A 27,804-nucleotide genomic window follows, 5' to 3' on the forward strand; every position below is an offset into this window, starting at 1 on the left:
TCGAGGGTGTGATGTCAGTGTTGCGGGGAGGTAGTTACTGTACTGCATTGGGCATTTATGCAGCTGTTAACATATAGGATCTACCCTGCTTTGCCTGAAACTTTGCTCATCATGAATGTCAGCAGCCAGAGAACCTCTTGGTATAATTGTACTCAGCTCCAGCTTTCAGTGGCCCCCAGGTGCCCTGCCTGCATCAAGCAGGTAAGTGGGGCTCATTATTTTTAGTTTTTATTAAAAATTAGGGAATTTATCAGCATTTATGTTGAATATTAAAAACTAATGAAAATCAAATAAAAGAAAAAGGCACAATCCAGGTGAATATCAGACTATCAAATACCATCTGTGGCATTTATTTTGTCTGAGACATGAAAGGACCTGGGCAGCACAATCGCCATGTCCTTTGCTGTTTTTTGACATTTTTCTTCCTTGTGAGTGGAAGGAAATTCTCACCACTTTGTTAACTCTGCTGAACATAGGAAACAACCTGTTGTGTAAAAACTAAAAAAGACAAGCCTTAAAGGTCTATATTATAAGGCAATATTCAATATTTTTCTTGGTCATCAACTCCCATGAAAAATCCAAAAAGCAATGGTGAATGTATCCTACTAGTAAGTATTGTGTGTGTGAATTAAAGTCTGATATATCCTCTTCATCTGTGCCATAGAGCTCCATTTTTGTCCAAAAACAATTCAACACATCACTGAGTCACACTGTTGCACTGGGCAACATGTTCCTTCATTACCATGAACACACACACTGTAGTTTATTTTGACTCCATCCCACACACACCATCCTGCTGCCAGAAATACTCACTAGGACACCAAATTTGGACTAACCCGCCACTGAAAAAAGTCAACAACAAATGCACTATTTACTTTTGTCTGAGTAATGGTTGATAAAAACTACAGTGACCAGCTGAGCCTTTGTGGACAGCCACAGACAGGGTAGGCACAGACAGTCAGTAAGTACTGAGAGATGGACTAACACATTGTTGGTTTTTGCTTTTTCATGACAGTGACAAATGTTGAATATAGAACATCTTTGACAGCCTTTAAGTATAGATATTTGTATTTGTGTCAGTTTCTGGCTTGATAAAATTATTGTTTCATCTCATATAACATATGGAATCAGCTGGAATCAATATTGAAAATGTTTTATATTGGAGAATGTAGGATAACGGCGGGATAAAATACTCTCATCTGATTAATAATTACGATTAATTTAAGCTGTGATGGCAGATTATTTATCATTATCATTATTATTGAAATTCAAACATGGCATGCACACAGACTCTCTGTGTTCACTGACAATAATCATGCAATTCACTGATGAAATTGATGATTCATGTTAATTCAGTAAAATGTTCACCTTCCCTCATTCATTTATTGACAAACATATCAAGCATTTTGATGCGTTTTTTTGTTGGTTTTTTTGAGATTTTGCAAGAGCAAATATTTGAATATTAGTTTGGAAACACTATCTCTTCCTCTGCTGCCAATGTCTGCTGTGAATGTTGGCAGCCCCATGAAGACCTTAGACAGATCTATAAATTGAACAGTGACTAGAGGAACAGCCTAAATCACTCATTTAAAACTTGACAAACATGAGAGCAGTGAGAGTGGAGCTTGTTGAGACTGTGTGGGAGGTGTTGAAGTCTTTGGTAAATCTTGAGGCTGTGGTTGGTGGTGTTGTCATAATGTCTTCATTTTATCACGCAGATATTCTCTTATTTTCTATATTTTCTCTTCATTTATCAATGATGATTTCCAACAGAGTCAGAACAATCTTTAAAAACAAATTATTATCTTCAGGTTATATGCTGTTTTACAATCAAGTACATACCACCTTATCCAGCTGAGGTGACTAGACATCATCATTATCACATTAAGTCAAACAAACACAACGCAGACTTTGAGCCAAAAAGTCAAATTGACACACACAGGCAAGATGCCAAGTTAATTAAGTTGACCGGAGTTGAGAAGACTTTATCAAGTTGAAATTCAAAGAAAACACATCCAGAGCCAAAAGGCTCATTTGTTCTCAGCAGCTATGTGTGTTATGTTCCAAGTTGAAGTCAGCTTCCAAAGCCCACTAAAATATGGCCCAATTGTGACAACTACCTTGCTGCTTTATTGCAAATCAGTCCCCATCATTGCAGCTGGATTGTCCTGGCTACATTCAGTCAGTCCACCATTCCCACCATTTATAGCAAGGCCCCAGCATTTAAAACATGGAGAGAAAGCTCTGCTGAGCCCAGCTGGCTAATATAGGACCGTACACATCTGTGGTCAACCTTTCAGCAGCAGGGTTAAATAAAGTTTCTAACAAGAGCAGCTGTTTGAGTCTAGGGCAGAACCAATCACTAAAACCCAGCTGGCTGCCTTGCTACACAACATTTTCAACGAGGCAATGAGCAATATCTGGCTCTATGTGAGAGAGAGATTGAGAAAATGTTTCTGTGAGAGGGAAGGCATACATTACACTGAGAGAGTTAGCTGTGCATGCTGTCTGTAAGTGTAAGCAGTCGTCCTCAGCAGTATACTGTGCGCATTGGAAGGTGCCCATAAGCCCATCTTGGGCCGCTGAGTAGGATGGAAGCTGACAGGCTCATTAACACAGCGGATACAACGGCCTACGGCCATATGGGCAAACTGGGAGGATTGGGAATATCCTGCCAATCCACCAGCCACTTAAAACACACTAATTGGACCGACATAGATCGCACTAATGATTCAACAGCAATAGCTAAACAGCAGTCTTGTGCATATCTATTGGCCTCCCTGTTTGTAAGTTTAATAGTGAAACTGAGATGACCAGCCTGTGTTTATATACACAGGAAGAAGCCACCTATTTTTCTGTGGTGACTGCTATTTTGTGTTATTGTGTGTTTACTGTATGAGTCACTATATGAGCACCTAAACTAATTAAATTCCTCTGTGCATCGGTAATGGGAAGCTAAGAGATATAATTGTTGTCATTTTCATGCCATCCTTTTAATTACTTTCTGGTTCCATTTCATTCCATTTGAATTGACAGCCTGATCAACTTTTAATTGCCAGTTTTTGCAAACAGCTTATCAGCCTGCTCCAAGCCTGCATGCAGAGTACTAAATGACCTGGCCAAACACACCCCCGCAAACACAACTCACAAACACACACTCTAAATCCCAAAAGCCAATCCTATGGATACACACACATGCCCGAGCATTACACGTGCACACGAACCATCAGCACCAGATGCATGGTGGAGTTTGACAGAGTGAGATGCGGATGCAGCAAACAGGAGGCCTATTCATTTCCCTGCAGAACAGCAGCAGCAGGAAGAAGAGGGGGGAGAGGGCACAAAGAAGGGAGAGGGAGAGCTGGGAGTTGGATGAAGATAGGAAAGGGTGAGGTAATCCATCACTTCAACCATAGGCACCTGCTGAAGAAGCACCGAGAGCCTCGTGAGCCCCGAAACCTCCATTAAACACAGTACAGCCCACCCATTAAAAACATCCCACATAGGTTTTTTACATTTCAAAATAAACAAACATTAACAGTACAAATGGAATTTTTGGTTTTTTTGAAAACGGTGATGGCATTTTTAATTGTGGTGACAAACTTGTTAAATGGGATGTTAAAACATTCATCATTAAAATGTATTAAAGACAGTTTTTGCTTTTTAAAAATACTCTTAATGATTCTTTTGAAAGGACGGGTCTAGAATGGATACAGTGGATGGTTCCCTGCTCCTCACCTGAGTAAACAACCAAACTGGGAGCTCAGTGAGTCACGGTTCATTGCAATTATTATGAGGTTTAAAATTCAAATCAGGGAAATCTATTACCATTTCTGGAATACCCACAGACTGCAGATAAAATAATAGGGACACCGTATAATTTAGTGAAATCCAATACAACCTCACCACATATTACGGTAAATAACAACGATAGATTTGACTCAATGACACTCAGACATTATAAGAAAACATGTTGCAACAGCTGATTATCCCACAGGCTACTGCAAGGTCATTGGTGAGTCATTTCAATTTTAGTGCCTGACAGATTTACTTGAATCTGAATACAAACATCCATAACTAATTCTAATGCAGGAGCATAGATGAAGACTGTAGGCAGAGATATGTCATGCTCTGCAAGACAGCCTACTTTTGCAAATTGTGGGAAAGTATTTTTTTTTGTTATTTCTGCAGAAGAGAACCTAAAACATGACTTTCACTTGAAGTCACTGCAAGGATTTTGCAACTTGACAAAGATTTGAAAATTTGTGGCAAAAATGATTCATGCAATTTTACAGAATCAAGCCAAATTTACTAAAATAACTAACAATAACCAACTAAACTGAGATAAAAGAAGCTTTTATCAAAATAATCAAACTTACATAATAAGTCTAGTTTAATTATAGACTGAAGACAGCACAAGGCACACACCCTTTTCAAAGGCTGACAGACAGTAAGTGCATTTTCAGGTGATGTACTGTGCCATTTGAGAATTCTGCCACTCCATCAGATTGGATTGTAAAAAGTCTTGAACCTTTGAATCCTTCAAAGAAGCCTTGAAGACTGGAGGCTCGTGCTTAGCAAGTCTAAGCAAACACACAGAGCCACGTGTGTGCTGTGGGGGGAACCACATCAAAACTGGATTAGGAAATGCAATCAAGGTGGATTAATTATGGATGGCGGGCTGTTCAGTTCTGCCTCATCTTTGCAGGCCTGTGCATATACACTGGCTGCTTCCTGCACAGGAAAAGGAGAGGGCAAGCTGTCAACAGCCAGGAGAATCAAAGGATGTTGAGTGAGGGTGGTGATGGAAGCCAACATACTGCAATGATGACAGCAGTAGGCCTGTTCACCTGTTACTATCCCCTCAGACTGTAAATACCTGATGGCAGACCTCTATTTGAATCCTCAGACTGCATGTTTCCTACGTTCTAGGACACAATAAGCTCCAAATCTGAGTGGACTTTAAATGTGAAACATCAGGAAATGTTGAGCTTCATTTACAGTAGCTAACCGTATTTCTGTTAAAAAGAGAAGCAGGTCTTTATTTGAGACAACAGACCTTTCTTCCCCCTCTTTGCTGTTTTATAAGTATACTTCACTGTAACTAAGTAAGAAGCCTCCTTGTTTCTGACCTGATCCTGTTTTAATTTGCTGTTGATGCTGGTAATGATCATGTCTTCATCACCACTCTCTCGCTCAGGGTTTCTCTTTTTTTTTTTTTTTTAAATATTGTTTTTATTCACTAATTAATACTTGGTTCTGCTTTGCTGTTTGCTCAGTATTAAGCTTCTGTCAATGAAACTCAACAGTGCCTGCAGATGTTTAAAATGAAAAGCCTTCAAGCTGCTCAAAAAGGCGTAATCCCTCCTCTCTGTGTGCTTTTTGCTGTTGTTGCTCCTCAACTCTGGTACAGTTTACCATAAAGTCTCAGAGAAGCCAAATCAGTGCATATCTTTTTCTTCAAACCCATTTGTTTTCTCTGGATTTTTCTTGATTTTACACATTTTATTTTGTCCTGTCTCTATCTTCTATCAGCTTTTTTTCTCCCCCTGTCTTCTTCCCGTGAAGCATTTTAACTGTAACTGTTCTGTTTGACAAGACTAGGTCAAAGACTGTCAGTGTCGGAGTTTTTGTGCTGCTGTGGAAACACACATTATGTTGAATTTACCATGTAGCCATTACAGCAGAGATAATGCCACCCCCATTCGATGTTTTTACCCACTCTTTAGGGGCAAGTATTAATTTGTTCATCACCTATTATTTGCAACTCTGCCCTTATTTGAATACCAGCATTTATTTAAGCATTTAAATTGTGTACGACAACTGTATCTGACACAGCAAATTGTCTTGGTGAGGGACAAACAACACGGTAGAAAATCATGCAATAAGAAAATTTTAAGTGTCAAGCAGCAGAGAGATATACAGTACAAATTGGGAGGGAAGAGTCATTCATTACTTATGCCTTTCAACCCACCAACCCCCACCACGGCTCTCTTGTAGCAACTGAAGAGCAAAGCTTTCTTTCTGTTCCTTAATCCTTCTCCCTCTACAGACTGTTTCCCTCTGGGGAATGTGTCATTTCTCAGAATGTGTTAGCAGCCTGAGTGGATTCCTATCAATTAGTAGTTCATAGGAAGTGCAGTTATGTGTGCTTTCAAAAGCTTGTCAATATTTGAGTTACAGTGTCCATTCTTCTGCTGGTATTATGAGGTACATCAGCAATGTGGTAGTAGTGTACATTTCTGGGCATGTTTAGTCCATCAGTACTACTAAAGAATGGCACTTGCTCTCACTCACAACACACTCAGTAATATATTTATTCGGATAAATTAGGAAGGCTTTTACCACAGTGGCAAGTGCGGGATGCCTAGACCCTGATTCATTAGTTAAAAAGCACCCTAATAAATTCCCCACTTTTAATGTTTCACAGAGCTATTAAAGGCGTACCAAGGCTCGCACAGCCCTGTTTCCCATTACAGCTTTCAATAAATGACAATCGGCACTCAGTGTAAACGGGGAGAGGAGGGGGAGTGTCAGACTTTTCAGCCTGCCTTTCAAAGCCTTCCTAATAGCACGTAAAGACTTATTAGGCATTGTGTGTCTGCGCTTTAGAGGAGTGAGGCACTTTGTTCCAGAGTTGCCCAGGCTTAAGTTAATGAATAGAGCCGCTGCTTGAATGAGGCTAATTCACATCGCTCAGCAGAAGAGGTTCCATATCAATCTATATCAGTTACACAGGGACTTTAAAAGATGAAGGGAAAACTGCTAGTGAGCTAGGGAGAAACTCATGGCAAAAAAAAGATAAGCCTTTTAGAAAGTGAGAGAAGACAGAGATGTAGCCTCAGAGAATTTACTTCAGTGCCTATTCAGATTATTTAAGGTTTCAGTCTTTGCAGGAGAAGCAAGGACAGGAATTCTGTAAAAGCTGAATGTCTTTTGAGAGCACAAATAAGTCAACTGATAACTCTCAACAGACTCAAAAATATCTTCCTGTGATATTCATAAATTGTTATCTGTTCTCCAGGAAATTATCCTTACTTCAAAGATTCCTCAGATTCTTCATTAATCCAATGATTCTGGTTTGACAGTAGACAGTAGACTTACACCTTACCTGAACCCTGCTGAACTAAAATAGCTTTCTACTGCCGCTCCACTTGTTGTGTGGTTGGTCCCGCTCGCTGTGATTCTTTTCTCATCTCAACAAACATGCACAGACCTTAGGAATGGTTTCCATTCATTTAGGTTAACGAGGAGATGTAGACAGAAACTAAAGCAGAATACTTTAGGGATAAGGGTTATCATTAGGACAGCCTGAGCACATTCCAGGTGACAGCACCTATGCAGCACCTAACCCTGGTGTGTGCTGCCTTCTCTGCTGCAGCTGCTAATTAGGCACCTTTCTTTTGTTCCATTCTCATAAAAATAATCATGACTTTTGACTTTTTTCTTTACTTTGTAAAAAAATGTGACTTGAAATCTAGAAGTACAATTCAAAGTACAACACTAATACTAATACAAGTAAAAGTACAAGTAAAATTCCTAATTCCTAAAAAGTACACACACACAAAAAACAAATTCCTTACAGTAACATGAGTAAATATAATTCGTTACTTCCAACCCTGCTAACAACTCTCACATGACCTGACCTTGACTGAGCTTGACCTCTGCCAGTGGCTTACGTGGGCTGCACTGACTCACTAGAAAATGTTGAACTGACTCAACGCAACGCAGCGTCATCCAGTCAAATACAGTACATGGTACTGCATATTCCTGGTAGATTACTGTGTAAAATGAGCAGTGTGATATGAAGAAAAATGCCTCCTTTATCTTTTTTACGTGTTTGATGTTTGTCTAAAATATTAAAAGGTTCTGTCTCTCTGTTGTTGTTTTTTTTGTTTTTTTGTTTTTTTTTACAGGGTTTGTGATGATGTGATGATTTCAAAGCCATAAAAAGTGATTTAACGGAGGTTGAGAAACTACACTGTGTCCGCAGGCTGACAGTTACTGGGTGGAGGTTGCACCCTGGTCGGCTTATTTGTTAGTGGGAAGTTCCGACATCTGACACTTGAGTGATGACTGGAAAAAAAAGCATTGCACTGACAAGCATGCTTCTGATTTGATAAGTCACTTTTCCAGACTATATGACTGCACATGTATCACGTTTTAATTACTGAAATACAAAACTGACCTGTGTAACAGAATGTGATGGTAATGCCATAGCTGACAACATGTTGTGACCTGCAATCATATCATCCTGTCATACAGTCTGACAGCAGAAAACCATGTCACTGTCAACATGTTTGTTATATGCTTATATACATAGGTTTATATACTGACTGTATTTCAACATGACAGTATTTTTACCTCAAACATAATTGTAAATAGTTTTAGTTACATGCAATATCAAATGATGGTCAATATTGAGAAACTTGTTTTGATGTTCTTTTCACTGAAATCCAGTTCATGGTTTTTTACATTCCGTGAAATTGTAAAAAAATTGTGACCTTATAGACACTCAACACATAATGTAAATAAGATGCAGGTCTGAAATGTTTCATCTCCTTAAAGGAAAATTCCAGTTTATTTGAAGCTGATGTATTTCCCATATATGTGACCATTGTGGCTCTATGTGTCATGCTAATTTTGCTCCGTTATAGAAATTCTGGCCATTTACAAAAAGACGCACAAAGATCATCAGGGCGAGCTGCTGAACCTCCTACATATATCATACATGAATCACTTCAAAACTTTGTTTCTGAGTCTGAACAAAAGTAAATACAGAAACTACCCACCTGTAGCAGCCATTATGGCTAGCTGCATAGGGAACTTGCTTAGCTTGCCCCGGTGATCATCGTTCTGTGCTATAAATGTCTTTGTGATCGCCAGAATCTCTATGATGATGTGATATGATATGACTGATCCACATCAAATACTGTTTCTTTGTTAATGTCATAAAATGTTGTGTTTCTGCAATCAGCATAGAGCAGGTTAGAGCAGGTTAACTCAGTTTTAGTGCCTCCGAAAATCTCTGGCCTCATGTTACCTTCCATAAAAATGATGCCACCCAGTGAGGTATCCAGGTTTTACACTATGAAAAAAGACAGCACTACTATTGCTTACTACTAGTGATTATCACTATCAGTACTCGTTATCAGCAGATAACCTGAGTTGAGATGACGGAAACAGGAGAGAAAAAGTTGGATCGGTGTATCTCAAGCTTATTACTGCCAAAGTTGTTAGCACCTAGGTAACAGCAAACGGTCTGAACAAAATCAAGGGAGCCACAGACATAAAAACATACACTGATGTTGTCATTCATACAGTACATACATAATGCTATGTGACTGTACAGCACTGTTGTTTCTGTGGATTGATCACTGTCACTAATGAAAGGATTAATGGTCAAATCTTCATTACCCTGATGAGGATTGATATTGACAGGCACTGAAGAGACAGTGCCAACACACACACACAAACACACAAACACACAAACACACACACACAAAGACACCTGAGCCAGTAGCACAAACTGTGAAAACAACAAGAGCAACAGCGCAGATGTAATTAAACCATATACAGACACATGCGCACACTCAACCACAAACACTCAATTACACGCACACACACATACACCAAAGCCGGATCCAGTTTATTATGATGTCCATTAGCATGAGTGACAGGAAGGTTAAGAGAGGTGAGCAGTTACACTAGTCTCCTGAAGTGTGACAAAATGCTTCTGAGGTTTACGGCTATCATACTTCAGGGCCTTCATTAACAAAAGGCCAGATTCAGAGAAGAAGGGGTGACCTTTTGCACTGCTGCATCTTCACTAGCGATGCAGTAATGATGGATTACAGAGCCCACTCCCGCAGACAGGATGGGAGCAGTGCCTTTCAAAGACAATCATGTGTGTATACTCTGCTGGGGTGCTCTCCATCGCCCCAGCCATACCTCCACCCCGAAGCCTGAGCAAACTGGACACTCTCTAATATGGCCCGGCGGTGGCTGGGTAAAGTCTGCTGCAGGCTAGGGGGAATGTATGTACCTGTATGACTGCAGGTTTGTCAGTCAAGGTGTCAGTCAAATTGACGGGTCATTGTGTCCGCTGACAGCCAGTTGAGAGCTACAGCACTTCCATTAAGAAGGAACATCACTCATTGTCCATTACAGCCACAGTCCTCTCCTGTTCACTGAGATGGAGGATAACAGGGACCACATATATACACCCGGGGCATCAGCAAACTCTCTTGGCGACTGAACAGACATGCAGGCAAGTCCTATTTATGGAGATGTACTTCAACAATCAGAGACATTATTATGTAGAGCTGGAAAAGTAATCCATCACTTTATTTGGTGGTCCAATAACTGCAAATTTGAATCCAGCATTGAATCTGCTACTCAGATCTGAATCCTGTCAAATCCCTTACTGAAGTCATTTGGGCTCATTAGGGACAGGTTCTGATAGCTGGTTCTGTTTTGGATCTGGTTCCCAGTTGGCAAAATACCTGGATTTGTTAAGCTCTGACACTAGTGAATCTCATACCATACATTCACTCTTGTTTTATTAACAAAGACCAATAGAGGTAGCTGCGTCTCATTTTTAGCTGACAATCGTTGTCTCTGGTTAAAATGACAAACATCACCAGCTAGTTAATTAATGTTAATTCTGTGACAGCTACACTAAAAAGTTAGTTTGTTTTCTGGTTAATGTGCTCCATGCAACAGCCGTCTGTATTCAGACAAAGATTGTGAGTGAAAAGACACATCACTCTGTAACACCACTGTACAACTGCCAGTGGACTTTGTGTTTCTGTAGTTTCACAGAGTGGAGTTTCTTCTCTAGAGAAATGATCAGCTGATCGACTCACCTCAATTGAAGAATCTCCCAGTTAAACAACAAGTATATTATGCTTCTCATCTCATTCTGAGGTTGTAGGTACCAGTTGTGAACATTTATTAGGCCACTAAAAACTGTGAGCAACCTCTGAGCCAACGAAAAGTAATTTGTCTTTTTGAGGTGTAGTTATATTAGCCTTTAGCTACTTGCCAACCTTGAAAAATAAACCTAATAAGATTCAATTGCATTCCACAATGGACTTGTAACAAGATCACAACCCTGGAACTGTACAGAAATCACAAAAGTAAGAACATAAAGGCCACTGAGATAGCTGGGCCGTGTGCTTTCAATGTCAACAGTTTGTATTGCAAAGTCTGTTTGAAGTTACTTCCAACACTAAAGGAATTTAATGCTGGAAGTAACTTTGACATTTTGGGAATGAGAAGGAGGAGCCTGGCTCCCTCCAAACTTTTAAAATCTACCAACCAACATCTCTGAATGCTTACTAATTAACACATTTATCTCACTGGTTGAATCCAAACATAAACAGAAATGTAAAAACAACAAGTTGTGGTTTTATGGGGAGTTAAGTGCTAGAACTATTTCTTGGTCGGGCACAGTGACTTCCTGGAATCTCCGCTGGTTGTCTGGCAACCTCACAGTGACAACGAGAATCCAGCATTTCTCTTCTTTTCACACCCTTCTCTTTGTCCTCTACCTTTAGCTCAAGCAGTCACTTATGGTTCTTGGTGTTGCAGCAAACGGCAACCCCCGGGGCTGAAAAATGAAGCCAACGTGAAAGTGCCAAAAACTGCAGTTCCTCGAATGGCCACTAGAGGCTAGCTCCAAAGGCAAGTCAGTCCCCATACACCCCCATGTTAAAATGCCCAACTTTAGAGCAGAAATAAACATGTTTACAGCCTGGTACAAAAAACGGTTCTGGTCTCTATAGCTAACTTTCCCATTCACGACAACTGTACGGGGGGTGAATTCTTTATAACTCACCCGTTCAAATTTTATTACGCAATCAAGTTATGCATAATTAATGGCGTGGCTACTTTGAGCTACCAAGACGACAATGTTGGTTAGGTTACGTAACCACGGCGTAACCCAAGATTCACCCAAGATGGTTTTAAGCCTGTTTTTCACTAGCAAAAATTAGCATTAGCATTATCTCAGTTAACCATTGACTGCAAATGCACTGTGCTAACCAAGCTAGTAGCTTGCCGCTAGTGTTAGGGACAGCTCCAGCCCCTCGTTCAAATATGGTCACTTTTGACTCAAAAAATCCAAGGTGGCAAAAGTCAAAATGCAAATTCAAGGCTTCAAAACGGGAGTCCACAAACCAATGGGTGACATCACAGTGGCTACGTCCATTGTTTTTATACAGTCTGTGTGCTGCAGTGATTAGAGTCCATGAACTGTGGTTATAAAAATTACATGATGAAATCAAGCTTTGAAGCAGAAAATGTGAATCAAAGATCAACAAGATATCGCTTTGAAGAAATGAGCAATAATTCTGATAAGAGGAAAGCTAAATGTTTTATGTCAGCTATGTGTAAACAATGTTTGTATATGGTATATATGTAATAATATAACATTTGCTGTATATGGTTGCTATCATGGCTGCTAAACATACCCCGTCAGCAGAGTGCATACAGGTATATTCATTGTTTTGACTGACTATTCCTGACATCAGAAATGTCACTGTCAGTCTTCAAAACCACACAGTAATCGAAACCATGTACAAACACACACATATCCACACAGAATGTACACACACAAAAACAAATACAAGTATACCGTGTCTCCTACCTCATCTAGTTCAGAAATGTAGACAGGCTTCTCTTCAAAGCCGATAGGCATGGGTTCGTTGGGTGGGATCTCCACCTCTTCATACATCTTACAGTTCTCTCTGCGGATTCCCTCAGGCAGCAGCATCTGAATGTCACATACACACACACAAAAAAAGATGAAGAAAACCTCATAAATGACCTCAAACACTCAAAAAGTAACAAACCCATGTTTTAAAATATATTCTAAAAACTCGGAAGGATATTCAAAGTCACAAAAGATACTATTTCAATTTATATCCTTATTGCTCACTTGGAAACACAGAGATCTCATCAGTAACTGTTTTAAAAGTATGAAAACATTTTAAATGATGCATAACAGCCATATACACAGAACATAATATAATGTACGGCCATACTGTATAAAATCTATGCAATAAATCCCATAATAAGAGTCCAATAATGTAATAAATATTGAAGTTTTGATGGAACTTTTTTTGGCAAACTGTCTGGTAAATACAGTGAAAGTTAGATTCACGGCATGGTTGGATGAGTTTTACATTTTGTTATAGTTTGTGGTTCTCACTGACGTACTATGAAGGTAGTGAGCTTTCATGAGGCAAGCAGAGTTCTGACAGTAAACAACGTAGCAAAAAGGACTTGGACTGACGATGTAATCGCATCATCCGGGGTTTGAGTCTGCCAGGGGACCTTTGTTGCAGGTGATTCCCCACCTCTCTCTCCTCCAGTCACATCACTGTCCACTATCTAATCTACCTAAAAGCAAAAACTGTCTCAAAAAATATTTTAAAAACTTTGCTGGCAATGTTGCTGACGGCAGGGTGTGAGACTTGTTAATCCATTCACATTTGGATTTTCGATCAACTTTGGATCAATTCACAAACTTTGATCTTGTGTTCTGTTCCTGATCACAACGCTGAAGCATTCTGAATAAATGTCTCTGGTATTTCATGCCAGTCAACATACAGCACAGGAACAATCTAATAGAAAAAATGTAGTTTCTGATGAAAAACTAAATTAAATATTTATTAAGAATGGAAGAGACTGCATGTTTATGTTTTAAGTAGCATTAATGATTGAATTTAAACTGATTGTACAGTGGCAAAAATACTTCCACAATCAGATGCACTTACTTGACTACTGTGTTGGTATGAATTCAAACTTTATCATTTTATTTTCCTTTTATGTAACATTTAATGAACCTACAATCAAATGTTAAAAGGACAAGAAGTTATGACACATCAAATCAATTTGAGAGCGATCTTGTGCTTGAGCCTGACCTTTGAGAGATGTCAATGTTTTTAAGAAATATACAACTTAAATAAATATTCCAAAAACCAGATAAAAGCAAAAGCTTATGAGTCATATGTCCTTTAATGGGCTAATGTAGGAGGAGAATAAAGACCCCCACACAATGCAATTCTGGGCTGTCCTAGACCAAAGTTGACAATAAAGAAAAATGTTGTGAAATCCTTGGCCACCAATTCAAGACAGTAGTCCTGGATCTCACTGTGAGACACATCTGACAGCCGATTCAGAGCTTTGGAGACCAAAGACAGTTAGCATCAAGATGCTGACAGCGTCAGAAATTTAGGATCAAATTCTCACAATGTGACTGCTGCTCCAACCCATGTTTAGAAACCAGCTAATCGGAAACACAAAATAAAATGATGCAATATTATAAGTACAATTTTGGAATGACGTATCATAGCAGCGCTGGGGCCAAACAGATGGATGACGGGTTAATGATGTGCGTCTGCTTGCATATATTTTTTTTTTGTTATTTCCATCTTTGTGCTACAGTTCACCAGACATTTATCTCACCGACTGACATGACTCAAAACTAACATGGTGCAGCCACAATGTTTTAGACCCATCTCACTCAGTGTGACATGTAATGAACCTGCAAGATGAAGGCAGGCTAATCCCTGCACAAGAGATAACTCAACCAACCTTCTTCTGAACTAGTCAAAACATTCAGAGAGAAGGTCATCCAACATCACTTCAACTAAAGATTTCAATTGTGTTAACTATCCAAGCCAAAAGAAGCATTACACATTAAGCCGACTGAAAAAATGGACCCTTCACACATACAAACTATTCAAGGCTCACCCTGGCTCCTCCAACAAAGGCAGGCGTCTTTGTGGCCTCAGCATAGCAGTCGTAGACATTGGGATATCGAATCCGTTCATACACTCTTTCTCGGCCCAGTACGGGTTCACGGCGTGCAGTCAGGAGGGCCTGCTCCCTGCACAAGAAAACACAAGACACGTTTAACATGAAAAACTCTGAAAAAGAAAGTAACTTTATATATAAAAGCTTCTTGATACAGTAAAACTGAATACGTGAAGATGAGGAGGAAGACGTAAAGAAAGACAGGAATAAGCAACAGTCACATCAGCACAATGTCACATCTGCATCCACTTTCTTCCATACATGAACCCTCATCTCTATCTTTTTTTTTTTGCTTTAGAATAAATAGTGCAGTTGATGGATGATTCAAATGAAGAGGCAAAGATTTGAGGCATTATGTTCCTTCCTAAAGTGGCTTACCTCTTTACTAATCTGTTCCTTCACACTGTGCTGGATTTGGCCATGCTAAGTTTTTAATTAAACAGATCGCTGCTCTTTTTTTTTCATCCTCTGAAATTAAACTTTCAGAAAAATCCTCTACAAGAAAAGGTGTGACAAGCTGCAGCTTGGCTGAGCTTTTTTTTATTTTGTAAAGCTCCAGCCAAGTTGTCATGAAAAATGCAGAGGCTTGTTGGTTTTTGTGAGAGCACAGGTGGAGACAGACAGTGAACAAAGACAAATGAGGGAAAGAGGACCAAGAGAAAGTTTAGACAGCTGATATACCGCTGGGCTCTCATCTCTCTGGGGTCAAAGTTCATGACAGGATCTGAGGAGTCAATGTCCTCAGTTCCCTTCCCTCTCTTCCTCTCCCTCTTCTCCTCCCTGCGGTACATCTTCATCAGCTGTTTCTCCTGCTCTGACTGGATGGTCACCTGGCACCCATAGGTGGGCTTGGTCACTTCGCCACTGACTTTTCGGCTGCCATCTGGAGGAAATGCAAGCACAAATACGCAATGAAAAAGGTGTCACAATGTGTAAAATATGATCAAGTCACAAAATCATCAACACAAATGGACCTACATTAGAAAAAACAATAAAACCATTATACTACAATGTAAAATCATACCATTGTAGCAATAAACTGATGACCTACTGAAAAACAAAACACCAAAAAAGTGAAGTTTCACAGGAATTTTTAAATGAATGCTACCTGTACGTTCAACAAAGATCCAGACTTTAAGAGCTTTAACAGTACAGTACGTGTGTTTGTCCCAAACCAAGTGAACAGAATATTATGTCCAGTATACTCAACTTTGATTAGCTTGGTACTCCCTTTGAACCAAATATTTACTGTCAAATTGGTCTAATAAACACTAATTCATGTCCATGTTTCAGGACATGCAGAATATCATTTATTTCCCAAATATGAGTTTCACCTGGAAAGCTTGACAGTGGAACAGTTGTCCATTATGCTAGTCGGGTTACCTCACTGATGTATGGCTCATACTGTCATCCGTATGGCAAACGCCAATGAGAAACCAGAGCTGGAGGAGCTTACCATGACCTATTATTTGGGAGTGTTATGGTTTCCCAGTAAGTTACAGCAACTCTGGACAAACAGTGGTGGATTGGACGGAAATGTCAAAATGTCTCTAGAAACAGGAACAATCAAACATACAAAACCATTTAATAATTTTTGTGAACATGTCTATTACAGGTCTTGAGCCCAGCTAGAATATTCCTTCACATGTGTATTTCAGTTCTGTTGACTTTGGACAGAGTTACGTGGAGATACAAAGGATGTCCCTTCCAAAGCCTTTAAACATATTAAAATGTTATCAGTATTGTTTGATGTTATGTTCTGTTTATTTGTGCACGCAAATGATAACTCAAATAATTAGAGAAGGAATAACTTAATACACAGGCAAAAATGAATCAGTTGAGAGCAAAATTAAATAATTTGAGAGCATGAATTACTCATTCTTGTGTGCAACCAAAAGAATTAAGGAAGCTCTAGTGCACAAATTAAGTAACTCAAGAGCACGTATGAAGAAATTCAAGAGAACTAATTAAGTCATTTGAGAGCACAAATTTCTAAATTATGCTCAAAATTATTATCATTTTTTTGTTTTTCCATGACACCTGCTAGGATCCACACTTGAGTAAGGGATCTGAAAACAGATATCATACTAAAGATTTGAAGTATTTGAAGTATTGATGCAGACAGCCTAAAAAAGGCTTTATCCACAGAGGAACAGTGTTCACATTGAGAAAACAACATGACATCAGCCATGTTAATAAAAACCAATTCATATTTCAGCAGTGATCTTGATAACCCGTAGATATCAGGTGCAGGTGCATGTGGCATCGCATGGGTTAATGTTCCCCATTGCAGCCTCCCTGTTTGAGGCACAACAGCTCAATAAAAGGCAGAATTGCTCTTGAAAACAGATGAGATCTGATGATTGCACCGCGGCCTGGGCTGATTGACTGAATGATTTCTTCTTTATCTCGTCTAGCGGCTCTACCTGCTGCACAGCCTCCCTCTTGTTCAAGCAGCTCCCCTCTTCCTGTCACTCTTACCCTCCCTCCCATTACCTCTCCAACTCCCAACCCCTTCAACTCTGTCACCCTCTATGCACCAATTCCTCTGTCTAAACCATTCCCCATCCTTTACTTTCCCTCTTTCTCTGGGAACTATTGTGCCTAGTTATGTGTCTCCAACAGTGATTGCCTCCAAATCTCCAGGATTCTCATTTCCACAAGTGAACGTGGTGCAATAATCACTGTGAAGAGTATTGCCAAAATGGATTTTGTTTGTTTACAAGATGATTTCAAGGTATTTTCCTACGTGTGAAATTGTTGTCTTTTACATCATTATCATACTTTCAAGATATTCAGTTTACTGTCACATAAGACAAAGCAAGCAGCAAATCTTTACACTTGAAAAGATGGAACAGACTTCTGTCATGTGCTTGTGGTTCTTGTTTTTTCCTATCTATACATCTTTTTTTGTTTCTTTTAAAATGCATTAATTACTGATGTTTTATCGTCAAGCCCAGCCCTAGATGGTTACCATTAGTGTTGTAAATGTTTTTTCCGTGCAGATTCTCTTTAAGACTGGGAAATAGATGTCATATATTGGCTGGTAATCTAATCTGAGGGTTTCACTTTGGAATCACGCACAAATCTGCACATTTTTCTTTTTTTATACACATACCATTTCATTCAGCTACAGCTAAACAACTGTGCCAGGGCTCATAAAACACTTCTGCTATCACAAGGTAATGCAAAGAACTCTATAATCCTCCCTATAATTCTGTCTGCTCATAGTGTAATAGTTTGAAAGTACAGCTCTCATTTACATGTGAGCTCTATGATGGTGAAGAAAGATGGTAAATGATTACAGAGCACTGAATTGAATTCAGTATTAAATTTTATTCATTACTTAAGTTCTAGCCTGCTAATGCCAAGTTGTTGTCAAAAACAGTCCCAGCATGCACTGAGTTCCTGTTGTCTGTGTTGCTTGTCAAACTCACAGCTGTGAGCTGTGAGTTTTTACTTGATTGGCAGAGAAAAGCCTCTGTTCTGATCATGGCCTGAGGAAATTGTCTAAAATGCTTGTCAGAGAAACACCGGCATCATTTTCTTGGTAATTTCTAGACAGAACCATTTGCTAAGGTACATGAAGTCTGGGATCTTGATTTCTGCGCTGTTTTCTACACATATTCCTAGACAGCTACTGTACTACACTTGAACAGAAAAAGAAATATCCTTAATGACCCAGTGAAAGGTATGTTAGACCCACACACATAACAACATCCCACAAATGTAATAAACCACAGACGTAATACAAATCTGCAGCTTTTAATGTATTAATCCCATTAACGTAATAAGTTTCCCAAAAACGTAATAGCAGTTGCCTAAACAAACATAATACGTAATTTCCCACAAATGTAATAACTATTACGTCTGCAGGGATTTGTTATGTTTGCAGGAAGGGGAAAACTGTAATAACTTCCTACAAATGTGGAAAACCACTAACATAATCAAAATCTGCAGCTTATACAAGTTGGTTATCAAAATGATAACGATTCATTTTCTGTCATTCGACTAATCTATAAATTCTGTACTGCACTTCTCTGCCTTCCTTTTCCATCACCTTCTCTATTTCCATTAAATTTAGACTAGAGTTAGAAAACTTTGACAGCAAGTTTGGCCACCATGGCATTTTCCTGTGTTGCTCTGTGTACAACGACGCAGTAAAAAAAGGCAGATGCTTCAAACTAAGACCATGGGGTTGGAATCAGAGGTTCCTCAACTGATTCTTTGATTCATTAGTGTCTAGGGGCATGTTTAGATACATTGTAATATTTATGGAAATGTGAATGTATTTTCTGATCTATCCAGCACCTGTTGAAACCTTTTTAGGACGTGTGGACACTTTGTCTTTTTAATCGTCCCTTCCATACACTAGTGTTTGTATCTGCCACTGAAATATGGAGGGGAGCCACCAAGAGAATCAGTTCTTTGATAAACATGCAAGTGCCAAGCTGCAAACTGCAATTTAAAAGCTAATCAGCAAGAGACAGGCATTCCCACTAAATCCCACTCTTCCTGATGGCATGCAAATAGTGGAAAATTTAATCAGGCTTTTTTAACCCCTCCTGACTTCACCCTCTGTCGTCAAGGCAACGCTAATCTTAAAAGCTGTCTGGCAAGTGAAAATTTTTAACGCTGATCAAAAGTTCTTCACAATGGGAATAACATCAGCTGAGGTTTGAGGCAGCATATGGGTGTGACCACAACTACAGCTCATCGAAATGTTTACATTGCTGGATTTTTGTCAGTTTAATTACACACCGACTGAGTAAAGGTGAGCCATTAACTTCATGCTGAATAACAGGTGCCATGTTGTTTTTTTTCTTAGAGAGATTTGTCTAAGATTTGTCCAGTCCATCAAACCTGTCATGCTGCCAGGTTAGAGGATTTTGGCAATGAGGGAGAGTCAGATCAAAGTCAAGTCCCTGTGTATTCAGCTACACATAACGGACTGTACTCTGCTATAACTTCCTTCTAACATCCATAAAGCAAGAGCAACAGCTGAAGGAGAGCACTCTGTCAAACTTTTTGTTTGGGGGGGTATCTCTTGTACTTATTTCAGTTTGCTGTATATTCACTTAGCCTGATTAGTTCATACACAATTATTGGCCAATCTATTTCACAGATATATCGTATCAACCAAATAGCTGATGGCAATTGTTTGTTGGCAATCTAAACTGTACAGAACTCTAACGAGCACAATGATCTGCAGTTTCTCATTAAGTAGTTTACATGTTAATACAACAACAAAACATTTTTAATTTCATTTTTCCCTAATAACAAATATAGCTAAGAATTTCAATTTTTATGAAGTTGATCTGTAGCATTACTTGATTTGCAATTTAGCAAGACACTAAAGTAGAAGTTCTGGAATTCTTCACTACTTGGTTTGAAAATCCATAATGATCAGTCAGATGAAAGTACAAAACAATCTCTGCTTGGAATAATAATATGTGTCAAATATATCTTCTCCTCAAAAAAGGAAAATTACATCATTAAAAACCTTAATTTTTCTAAATATTCCTTCTCCCTCATTGAAAAATCCAAAAACTATGAATATGTAAATATTGTTAATTTCAAAGTTTAACTGCTGGACACAAGCTATTTCCTCCCTCACTGTAAAGTTCATTCTCAGTGTTTGTGCACTGGAGGCTTCAAGTTTCCACATCACACTTGTGTAAGTTGCATCCCGGACCAAAAGTGGCTCCAAACTAGTTGTGATGTCACAAATCATATTTATAGGCCCACCGCTTAAACTCAGATTTTCAATGAGCACAGAGAAACATTCCACTTTCAGCAGATGAATGTGAAAATAAACTCTGCACATACATCATTCTGCACAGTGAAGCTCAAAAACCCAAGTGAAGTAACAAGAAGCAAATACATTTTTTGAGTGGAGGGGGACTTAAAACATATTCTGGCATTTCTGTACTGACATTTCTTCTTACTTATAGACCTACAAACATGTATACACTGATACAAATACATATGTATATCATATGGGTGACAAATTAAAGGAAAAATCAACATAAAGTGTCTTAGTAGCCACCACATGCCGCCAGAACAGCTTCAATGCGCTTTTCAATGCCAAGGCACTGCTGGGGCGGCTCTAACTCCTGTGGCTCAGGAGGTAGAACAGGTCGTCCACTAATCAGTAGATTGGTGGTTCAATTCCCGGCTCCTCCAGTCTGCATGTCGAAATGTCCTTGGGCAAGATACTGAACACCAAATTGCTCTTGATGGCTGTGCTATCAGTGTAGAATGTGTGTGAGTGGTTAGTTTCCTCAGATGGGCAGGTTGGGACCTTGCATGGTAGCCCCTGTACCCATTCAGCGTATGAATGTGTGTGAATGTAACAGGTAGTGTAAAAGCACTTTGAGTGGTCGGAAGACCAGAAAGGCACTATACAAGTCCATTTACCATTCTACAAATCTCTGACCTCTTCTAGAGGGATGAACACCATTCTTCATAAAGATATTCCCTCATTTAGTGTTTTAATGATGGTGGTGGAGAGCGCTGTCTAACACGTCAGTCCAAAATCTCCCATAGGTGTTCAATTGGGTTGAGATCTGGTGACTGTGAAGGCCATAGCATATGATTCACATATGATTCAAACCATTCAGTGACCCCTCATGCCGTATGAATTGGGGCATTGTCATCCTGGAAGAGACCACTCCCATCAGGATAGAAATGTTTCATCATAGGATAAAGGTGATGACTAAGAACAATTTTGTATTGATTTGCAGTGACCCTTTCAGGCCTGTACCTGTTTTTCCTTTAATTTGTCACCCGTCTGTATCTGTTACAATCCATACTGGTAAATATATTGGTAATACTGGTGATATATTGTATTGCTGATGTAGTGGTCTAGCTCTAGTTTATAATAAATTCATGAATACGAATGTTTAAAAATTGACAATTAATTAGTTAATTTTGATTTTTTTACATCATAACTGAGCTCTTTTATTGAGTACAGTTAACTTTGTTTTAAAATGGACTTAACAACACTGGCTACACTAATAATATCACTGTCTAATATTAATATGATATATCTGAATTAAAGGCAATGGCTTACATCAATGATTTAACCTGCTAAATGACTTAACAGTGTAACTGGTCCACATTAATTAGTTCTTGTTCTGTTTCACATCCAGCATTAAAATCTATATTTAGGACCTGAGAATTTCAAATTATTCCAAAAACTCTAAAGGATGAGTGTGCTTGACTTTAAATAGTTGCAGGGATTATTCTGACAAAGCAGGAGCTCTCTCTTCTAATCTTCAGCCGTCTTTGATGCCTACCTTGCATATGGATCAGAAGACAGCTCCAGCAATGATAAATTATCCATCCCTATCTTTACACCAATATCTTCAACTACTTGCAACACTCTACACTTTAATGACGGGGAAGCAAGAAGAGGAGTCTGCCTCCTCAGGACAAAGGAAACAGGGGGTCAAGACACAACACTGGCTTGGGGGAGAGGACAGCGTTTGAAGTAGAAAACATGCATGGAAGGCAGGTATATCACTAGGAGGGCCACCTTAGCTCAGCTCACTATCAAGTCTCCTGAAATACAATCTCATACAAAATCAATGAACTCAGCTTTAGCCACCGAGAGACCCAGATAACTACAACAAAAACCAATGTAAGCCTATTCCACACAAAGCCTGTGCTTATTTGGGCCTTAGCATCAGCATGCCTGTGTTGGGCTTTTTCTCTATTAGTATGGCATGATATTCTATTATTTCTCTTATTCATGAGAGGTGTTAAAGCAGGGACAGAAATAGAGAGCCTGCCCGCAAGGGAGGCTTTAGTCTAGTCTTCATCATTCCTGGTAGATGGCATAAAAGACGTGAAAGAAATAATGAAGAATTGAGTTGAAGTGAAAGGCCAATCTTTGGGTAATAGCCTTTCAGTGGACTGAGCCTTACTAGCATGTAGAGAACAGGAGCACTACATAGCTCGAACAATGTACTGATACACTGACCATAATAGGCAGTGGGAGTGTAATGTAAAGTTACTATCCATCTCTGGAGCTTTTAATTTCACAGAAATATCTATATTTGGATTTATACCGAAGGTGAGTGAGGCCTACCCATAAGTTAAAAGTTTCCTGTGGAGTTTCTGACCTCTAGTAGCGCTATGGAGCAGTGTCTTTCATGAGTGGGCCTCCGTTTTTCAGACAGAAAAGACTGGAGCACTGCAAATAATGATTATTTTCATTACTGATTAATCTGCCAATTATTTTCTTGAGTAATCGTTTAATCACTTAGTCTAAAAACATGCCCATTACAATTTCCTACAGCCCAATGTCATGTTGTTCTATCAGATGTGTTTTAGATCAGTCTAAAACTAGGGGTGTGACAGTACACAAAATTCATAGTTCAGTACGTTTTTGGTACAGCAGAGAAAATAAAAGAAAGATAGAAAATAACATTTTGGTCCTTTATTTTGAAAAAATGTAAACATCCAACAATGGGTCATTGGCCAAAACTATTACTGAAGTTGTTGCGGTGGAAACAATTACTGAAACGGGAAAAAAACCTTTCTGTTTCTTGCAAGGAGTCAGGACAGAGAGGGGAGGGGGACAGGTAGATGTGATATAGTTTAAATATGGAGATAATGGCACATATTTTAATATTAATGACGGCAGCAATACTACATGAGCATGGGTAACCAGGGTAACCAGGGTAACTTGGGTAAGCCGGTGAGCATACATCCATGAGCATGCTGCAGATGAGTGGCGCACTGCCAAAACGTTCCGGGTGGAACTCAAGCTCTAGAATTATTGTTCCACATGTTGGAGAAAGTGGATTATTCAACTATTTTGACAGTAATTGTTTGGGTCACGTAACGAACTGAACATCTGTTACCGAATGGTTCGGGATGAATACACAAACCATTATACCTCTATCTAAAATGCAACGATACACAATTTACCATAAAGGAAGAATTTCTGTAATTTAAGAATGTAAAACCATGAAATGTTTGGCATTTTTGCTTAAAAAGTGACTTAAATGATTAATCAATTATCAAAATATTTGCCAATTAAATTTCTGTTCGACTAATCATTGCAGCTCAAAAACAGACGGATGTTTTGCCACTACTGTGTCTTCATCAGAGTCAAAACGGACAAAAGCAAACAAATATATAGTCAGCCTACAACATGTATACATTTTTCATTGGGTAAAAGGTGGAACAGGAATTAAAATCTATTGGATAATTGACCAAAAAAACACGTCTTGTTTGTCTCATGCATGAGGACGAACACATGGGTGATGCCATACACCGTCCTCTGGGGGGAACAGAGAGAAAATACTTGTATACCAGAATAGGTCATTGGGCCAATGGGTCAAACATGGCCTTTCTGCATGCACTTTAAGAATGGTCCATAACTTCATTTTGTAATTTTCTGTTTACAGCGTACTGTCATGACATAAAAATACAGTAACATCCACAAATCTGTTGAAAATTGGTCATCTTATTGATGATCTTATTAAGGATTAATCATGACAAATGTCTCAACTTACAACCGTCTGAAACGTTTGTTTACATGATGGTCATGGATGCTGCATTAGCTACTTGCAGCTCCTGTTTGAACTGGATTACTTTTGATTAGGGAAGCAAATTAAGCATTTGTTCAGACCGCATTAGATATTCATATCCAAATACTGTATTTGTATTCAGGTTGCAGACAGAGAAGAGAATGAGAGATACAAACCAACAAACAAGAAAATACAGAAAAGAAGGACATTTTCAAAGATTGCTGTGCTCCAGATGGAAAATGATACAGTTTAGAATTGGCACCTCTTGCCTTATTAAAAAACTAAACTAATTCAATTTTTCATGACAAGAGGAAGAAAGGAAGTGTCCCCACATTAAAGAAATCAAAAGTTAAAAACAGATTCCACCTGAAGTTATTTCAATTTACCTTGGATGGATATTTTTGGCCACCTCTGTCTTCACCAAAATACAGAAGGAAATTGCTAGCTGAATTTTTATTTCTCTAATTACACACATGGTGGATCTTCAAAAGATTGAAATAACCAGCCATCAGCAACATTATTACAAATCACTGGACATTGTCAAATGTTATCAGTCCTATGTGCATGGTCTTAAAACATTTGTCCATATTAAATGTGACTCATCATAGATGCCTATCATTGGGACAGTAATGGCAGTGTTTATCTATAAAAGCCAGAGCAGAGGGAACGGAGTGTAATCTTCCAGGCTCTTGAGTTCTGAAAGATGAGTGCTGATTACAACATCAAACAATCAGAGATCTACAAAGATATATAGCTTGATTGCTTTGTTTTGGTTGTGGCAATATCGTAATATGGATTGGCAGAAAGAAGGGTAAGACAACCTTTTGTAACCCCTGCTTACATTACACATTCACTTCATCCTAAAGAAAACCACTGACAGCAATCAAGGAGCAGCCTGTGAGGGAGGGGGACCGGCAGATGGCTGGATTAGCTAACTTTGAGATATACTAGCAGTTATTGTCCTTACAGTAGAAAAAATACATTTAAAATGCAGCAGTTTCTACGTCACACAATTTGGTTCAGAGGACTAAAATAGCCTGAGAAGCAGCCATTCAGGAACACAAAAATAATTAGTGTAGAATATGTAACAATTTTTTGACTCCACCATCAGAAACCTGGCAGCATTTCAGCCACCTCTCAGAAGAACGTATGTGTGAAGTGCTGTTCTCCTGCCTAATGTGACTGATGTAGCCCTGACATGCTGGCTGTTACTTTTTGTTCTCAGCAAAAGAGGACTATATGAAGACTTAGCTTACAAAGAACACGCACATAGCTTATGCGCCTAGTAACAAGAAGTTGATAACGGCTAATATATTGTATATTTGTCCAGCCAATTTAGGACAAAAGACTTCTTTTCTCTCCATGTGGCCCCTCACATGAAAAGTTTGGATACACAAGATTAATATCTACTGGTAGGGCTGGGCCATATGACCAAAATCTCATATATGATATAGGTCATTCCATATCCTGATAACAATACCTATCCCGATATAGCACATTTTAATTCAATGGATAAAAAGTTGTTCCGTGTACCCCCCCAAATGACAAAAAATATTGCCCTAAAGAGAGTGATTTGCGTCACGATATAAACAATAGCGCATAATATGAAACTATAGACATTCTTCACTCGTCACATGACATATATCATCATATTGCACAGCCCTATCTACTGTGGGTTGCACAGCTGAGACTTCAACAGGATGTTTCAGAACAGTGAGATCGTGTCTAAGTTTCCTAACAAAGTTTAAGTAATTTTTTCAAACCTAGTCGGAGGTTGCTAGCTTAGCTTTAGCACAGGTGTATTATATGAGTAACAGAAAGAAACTTTTTCATCCAAAGATTGCTGATGAAAAGGTGAAGATCCTGCAGCGTACTGAGTCTTATTAAGCAGACAGCAGGCTGTAAATTGTGCGGAACACACACACAACCACTCGCTGATAACAGAAAGAAGATCCTGCATATTTGATTGGACTTTCTGGAGTGACGTAGTAACGAGTTCCACCTCAACATCGCTCGCTTGCAAATTTCAAATTTTCAAATAACATAAAAAGACGGAGGATATTTTTGAGTTATTTTACCGAACAGGAGGCCCCACCATCACCCTAATCCTTCTCTTAGATCATTTTACTTGTTTTTCACCATAGCAGCCCTTTAATGACTGATGAGTTTTAGTATTCACTTACGCTTTATAAAAATTCAACATAAAACAGCGCAGAGAGGCAATTTCAGCTTTTGTTTTTGCTATATTTCAATTTTCCAGCACTTTCACATGCTGGTGGGGATGACTGGATTTTCCTCTCTCCTGCTTCAGATGCCACTGTTTTAAGTGTTATTTAGCATTACTTGCATGTGGCTATTCTATGTGTGAAATACACAGAGAGAATACTGCAGTACTACACAGCTGAAGAAATATCTATGTGTAAATATATACTGTACATGAAATGAGAGATTTTAAAAATAACCTAATGTAATCTGGTAATGCTGGCTAAAATCGTATTTACCATTCAAATACAACTGCCCACAGTGTGGACTCATTAGCATTTTTATAGACCATGTGTCATATGTCAAAATTGGTTCAGTGATTCAAATAGGTCTGGTGTTGTGCTCATTGTCAGCTGTTTCTCTGGTTGGAGAAACAATCAACTGATCAGAGTGTTGTGAGTAGGATTAAGAATGAGGACATTTTTGCCAGAAAAAAAACTACATCCTTGAGAAATAGTGATAGAAAAATGGTGACAAGCATGGATGACCTTACAAAAACATCAACTCTTCAATCAACACGTCTTTGATCGTCACAAAATGTTACATTAACTGTTCCTACAAACCACCACTGCAACTGTTGTGTCGACTGAAAATGACAGTGGCATGCATACGTTACTCATTTAGGGCAAAACAAAACAAGATAAGAAATCATGAACGTGAACACAATGTCAGGTTGAACGAAGTGAAACAAATCAGTCTTACTGAGAAATAATCCAATAATTATTGTACATATATACAAATTATTCTTCCATTCTGTCTGAAAGTAAGAGCAATGAATAAATAGCCTTCAGAAGTATTTGTTATAAGACCTTCAGTGAGAGTGTCTTTACAATTCAGACTCATCTTTGCTCTATGCTTGAATCTACATGAACTCATATCTGGTATTCATGACTGTTTCAAAGCAGAGGACAAGTGGAGTTTGTGTTACCATGGAGATGACCTGGTTGCCATGGGGCTGTCTCACCTGGTGGGTAGCCAGCCCTGTCAGGTGGGATGGCGAGGAGGGAGTCGACGATGGCCGCCCTTCGCTGGAGGAGGGTGGAGATCATCTCCAGCCCCTCTGGGCCCAGCAGTTCGAACAGCTGGAGGGAGAGATGGGGAGGGAGGGGAGGATGAAAATCAGTGGCCGCAATCCAAAAATACAGTCACCCATGGCAGCATATAGATATAT

General features: G+C 39.0%; 1 protein-coding gene across 1 annotated transcript in view; it reads right to left on the reverse strand.

Annotated features, from left to right (window-relative positions):
• Positions 1–27,804, reverse strand: part of ascc3 (activating signal cointegrator 1 complex subunit 3) — a 173,381-nt gene that overhangs the window by 123,247 nt on the left and 22,330 nt on the right. The window contains exons 5-8 of the mRNA XM_067602507.1: positions 27,598–27,715; positions 15,508–15,709; positions 14,764–14,899; positions 12,653–12,778 (exon numbers count right to left, since the gene is read on the reverse strand). Of these exons, the coding sequence (XP_067458608.1) occupies positions 12,653–12,778; positions 14,764–14,899; positions 15,508–15,709; positions 27,598–27,715 (582 nt within the window). The remainder of the gene's footprint in view (positions 1–12,652; positions 12,779–14,763; positions 14,900–15,507; positions 15,710–27,597; positions 27,716–27,804) is intronic.

Source organism: Thunnus thynnus, chromosome 10, assembly GCF_963924715.1.
Source record: "Thunnus thynnus chromosome 10, fThuThy2.1, whole genome shotgun sequence".
NCBI classification, from domain to species: domain Eukaryota; kingdom Metazoa; phylum Chordata; class Actinopteri; order Scombriformes; family Scombridae; genus Thunnus; species Thunnus thynnus.